The 4,442-nt window shown below is 42.1% G+C and overlaps 1 protein-coding gene across 1 annotated transcript; it reads left to right on the top strand.

The window, feature by feature from the left end:
* Positions 1 to 505: 505 nt before the first annotated feature.
* sp8a (sp8 transcription factor a) lies at positions 506 to 3,582 on the top strand. Its single transcript, XM_042506492.1, has 2 exons — positions 506 to 714; positions 1,417 to 3,582. Exons 1-2 carry the CDS (start codon positions 694 to 696, stop codon positions 2,608 to 2,610), a joined length of 1,215 nt encoding a protein of 404 aa, XP_042362426.1. The 5' UTR covers positions 506 to 693; the 3' UTR covers positions 2,611 to 3,582.
* Positions 3,583 to 4,442: the final 860 nt, after the last annotated feature.

The raw sequence follows: 4,442 nt of genomic DNA, 5'->3' as shown, positions 1-4,442 counted from the left end.
TTAAAATAACAGTAGGATGCTGGCAAGCAGCTTGTAGTTTACCATAGTTTTACAGGAAAGTGTATTAAAGTGTAGGTCTCCTCCATATGCAGCCAACACCATCACTTATTTTATCCCAGGTTTAATTATTTATTTATTGTTAAGTCCTGCTGAATATCATGCATTGTTGTGCTGTTTTCGAAGACTTTTATAGACATGCAAGTCTCTAATCTCACTTTAATTACTCACTTGGTAAGTCTAAGATTTTAAGGTACAAAAGTATTGACAGAGACAACTTGCCTTTTTAGTTACCACAGTGACCTGGGTCTTTGCATTTTGCCCACTTTGCCTATAAAGGAACCTTGTGGTGTTTAAGCACTGTAAATATGTAATATAGCAGATAGAATATGTAAATAGCTCCTCTCAATGCATTGTCTTCTTCAGCTTCATATTTTCTCCAACCTGTTGCAATGCGGAGCGCGCAACTCGCGAGACCTCACTTTTAAGATTTACGACGACCTCGAGCGCAAACATTCAGTCGGACAGTCTGAGCTGCTCTCTGATTGGTCCTTGCGCTCTCAGCGGTACTTCAAAGCCACGAAGACGCTACAACTACTAAAGCCTTCAGAGGGGAAACACGGACTCATCACGGCCAGTCACCGCGCGCACACACACAGACACACACACTCGGACGAAGACATCACAGCACAGACCATGGCTGCTACACTGCTCGGGGTAAGTTTATATTTTTGTGTGTTTCTTCTTATTCTTAAACATATTTATCAGAGTTTTTTTGTTATAATATACTTAAAGGATATGCGTGTTTATGGCATTCAGGAAATACAGTTAACTTAGTACTTCAAGGTGTAAACTCCTGTAGTGTCGCTGCGATAACCAATAATATTCACATGATAATACAATGCATTTGATCAAGCCCACAGCAGATACCCTATAATCACTCGTCAGTTTTTACGTGTTTATTTTTTTGTTGTTGTTGTTTTTTGTTTTTTGTTTTTTTTTTGCACCTATCATGTCGAGCTAGAAAAATCGCTTGTTAACGTGAATGGGAGAGACAAAGTGAACTACATGATTTTAGAGGTTCGGTCACTTATGGGATTAATCTAATAAAAAATGTGAACTTAGAGTGTTAAAAGGTTTAGTAGTTTATTGGTGCTGTTTGCTGACAAGCACTTGGTGATGCTCTCCATTGTCTTCGATTGATCCAAATCAGAGTCCCACTGTTTGTAACACTTAAACCATGTCAAGTTATTACTTTTCATCACTTCATTTATGTTGTGGGGCCCTAAAACGTTGCGCAGATCGCGAGATTTACTCCATATTTCTAGCTTATCCTACACTTTGCGCGTCTTTACGCACACCGTGTTTAGCCATCACTCTGGAGTGTGACGGCCCTAAATGTGTCTGTGTTCCCCACAGGAGGAGCCCCGGCTCGGCAGCGCACCCCTCGCTATGCTGGCCGCCACCTGCAGCAGGATCGGTGAGCCCAGCCCCTCTTGCTCCCCGGTTCTCTCCGATGGCGCCCCGGGACTCGTGAAGGGCTTTCACCCTTGGAAAAGGGGCGCCCCGGGAGCCAGCTTCACCTCTCTCGGTGCTCCCTCTGGAGCCGGCAGGAGTAACGGGACCGGACTGACGGAGACCTCCAGCGCTTTCTCAGTGACCAACTCTCCCTTTGGAAATGATTATTCCATGTACCAGACCTCTGTGCCATCAGACAACAGTGTTCCCGACCCTGCGCACGCACAACGGTCTGTGTTTCTGACCAAGTTCCCCTCCTCGGTTGAGGGAATCACGGGGATATATCCGAGGATGCACACGCACCCATATGAATCCTGGTTCAAGCCAGTAGGAGATGTGAGTAACGGGTCTACTGCTTGGTGGGACATGGGGACTGCCTGGGTGGACACACAGAGCCCGGCCGGGTTACCCTCTCATCTGAGTGGCTACAGCACTGACTACAGCTCCGCCTTCGGCCCCGGTGCCTCCCAGCACGTGCTCCCCGCCACACAGCACCTATTTGACGGCTTCAGGCCACCTGTCCCGACTCCCTACACGGAGTCTACAACGACACCTGCGCTGACAGGAGTCCCCGTCGTTTCTTTGCCCGCATCCTCCCGCTCCTCCTCGAGGAGGTACTCTGGCAGAGCCACATGCGACTGCCCGAACTGCCAGGAAGCGGAGAGCCTTGGCCAGGGGGGCACGAGCCCGCGGCGCAGGGGCTTACACAGCTGCCACATCCCGGGTTGTGGCAAAGTGTACGGCAAGACCTCTCACCTGAAGGCACACCTGCGCTGGCACACCGGGGAGAGGCCGTTTGTCTGCAACTGGCTCTTCTGCGGGAAACGCTTTACGCGCTCCGACGAGCTCCAGCGACATTTGCGCACGCACACCGGGGAGAAGAGATTCGAGTGCTCCATTTGTCACAAACGGTTCATGCGCTCCGACCACCTCAGCAAGCACGCGCGGACGCACAGCGCGGAGGGTTCAGAGGATGGCGTCGCGAAAGTGAGCAGTGACACGGACAATAGCCTCTCTGGGAGCCCGAGACAGTCTCCCGGGGTGCACGTGCGTGAGACTGTCCAAACCACTAAGGGACAGAGTGCGGTGGAATAACACGAACCAAGCAACAGGTGCGCTGCAAAATCTGACAGGTTGACCCGACTTAATACAATAATGGAAACAGATTGCCTTCAGAAAGGAAAGTAAATATAACTATAAATCTTAATTTATGTGTACTTCATATCTAAATGTTGTTTGCTCACATTTCAGCTGTTTTTACGTATTTACGTAAGCTGTTGCAAATTAAAGTGATAATTGGAATTACTTTGTGCTTTAAGTGAACCCAGTTAGTCTGATTTAACCTGATTTTGACATGGACGGTTTTGCCAACAATCAAATGAAAATTATTTGCGTGTTCTGTTTTGTTGACATTTTTAAGAAAATACAAATATGATTGACTAGTTCGCAACCAGCAGAATACAGACGTATAGCTTAGTAAAGTTGGGTTACTGAAGTATCTAAAAAGTAAAACGATTGATTTAATTAAACTTAAGGATTTAGATATAAACTACACATAAGTTAAGACTAAAAGTTATATTTATGTACATTTTTCAAGGCAACCAGTCTCCTATCTTTAAAGTAAAATCAACTTTTCAAATTTTACAGTGTGGGCATTTGATGACACTGTACCAGACTGTGTGGAGTGTGTTTTTTTGGACACTTAAAAAACTGAAATGGCACTTTATGATAAACTGCAGCTATGGATGAACACTGTGTCCTTATACCTCAAATATGTTATTTGTAAACTTCTTTAAAAATAAATTTTTACTCTACAGTTTATCAGACTTGTGTTATTAGAAGACATGTTATGAGTGCATAATTTATTCTACAATTAAACAAGTTTCCTGTCATATTATTATCTGGGTTATTTCTTGACACAATCATGCTAAATTTCAATATAAGGTAAATCCACATCATTATAGCTTATTTCAGAAGGTGTCTGGATGAAATACAAGATTGTTATGATGGGTCTCTGCTTGTAAGTCATGATTATAAATGGTTATCATTAAAAGGGTCATTTTTGGACATATTTTCTTCCTTGTTAGAACGGCTAGGCCTATGATTTACCCATATGTATTTTTTGCAAATTATAATTTATGACAAGAGAGTTTTTTATTTCCTGAGAATTACAAATATAAAACAGTGTATTACATATTTTTATTATTCATCTTGACTTTTCCAAATAACAAAAAATACATTTGATAATCTAAATATCTACTACTAGAATTAAACCAGGCTGATTAATCACACTGTACATGAGGCACCTGATGTTTGTTTAGGGTATTTCTAAAATTCACTGTTTGAATTTGATTTATTGCTTTTTGAAGCCTTAGCTGTACCTTAGATCACACAATGTAAATACAGACATGCACCATTAAATCAAGTAACTGTGAACTTAATGTAATATTTCATTAAGTTGGGGTATAATGGAGGCCTATGAACAGCAAGCTTATAATTAAAATAGCATTTTTTTTCATTTGAAAGGATTTTAATTCTGCATTTTTGACAAAGAAAATTATATTAAGAACTGTAATTGTTGTGTTAAGAACTGTATTTTGAACACCTTTTATAACTGTTTATTGCTTCCATATTTACCAGCAATGACCAGAAACACTCATCCCAGTCATGCCTTAGTGTGCATCTCCACCTAGTGTTCAGTTTATACAGCCACTATTTTTTTGGACCACATGGGTTGGTCACACCTTGAAGTTTTTGCACATTTTGTTGCATCACAATTTAACAGATAACTACTGCCCTAGTAATGATTATCTGTTAAATGTTTCACCACGCTAATATGCAATGTGCATCACTAATTTGCCATATTTCAAATAAAAATAGATCCAAACACAACCTGTTGGTCCAGATAAGTAAAATATCTCAAGAAA

The sequence above is a fragment of the Plectropomus leopardus genome, chromosome 18 (genome assembly GCF_008729295.1).
Source record: "Plectropomus leopardus isolate mb chromosome 18, YSFRI_Pleo_2.0, whole genome shotgun sequence".
In the NCBI taxonomy this organism is placed as follows: domain Eukaryota; kingdom Metazoa; phylum Chordata; class Actinopteri; order Perciformes; family Serranidae; genus Plectropomus; species Plectropomus leopardus.
This window is presented reverse-complemented; position numbering and strand designations above follow the sequence as displayed.

What these genes read in the sequence shown, in the direction of transcription:
- sp8a (XM_042506492.1), top strand. Translation starts at nt 694, where the DNA reads ATGGCTGCTACACTGCTCGGG. An exon ending in TGGCTGCTACACTGCTCGGG is followed by an intron (nt 715 to 1,416) that starts GTAAGTTTATAT and finishes TGTTCCCCACAG; the next exon opens with GAGGAGCCCCGGCTCGGCAG.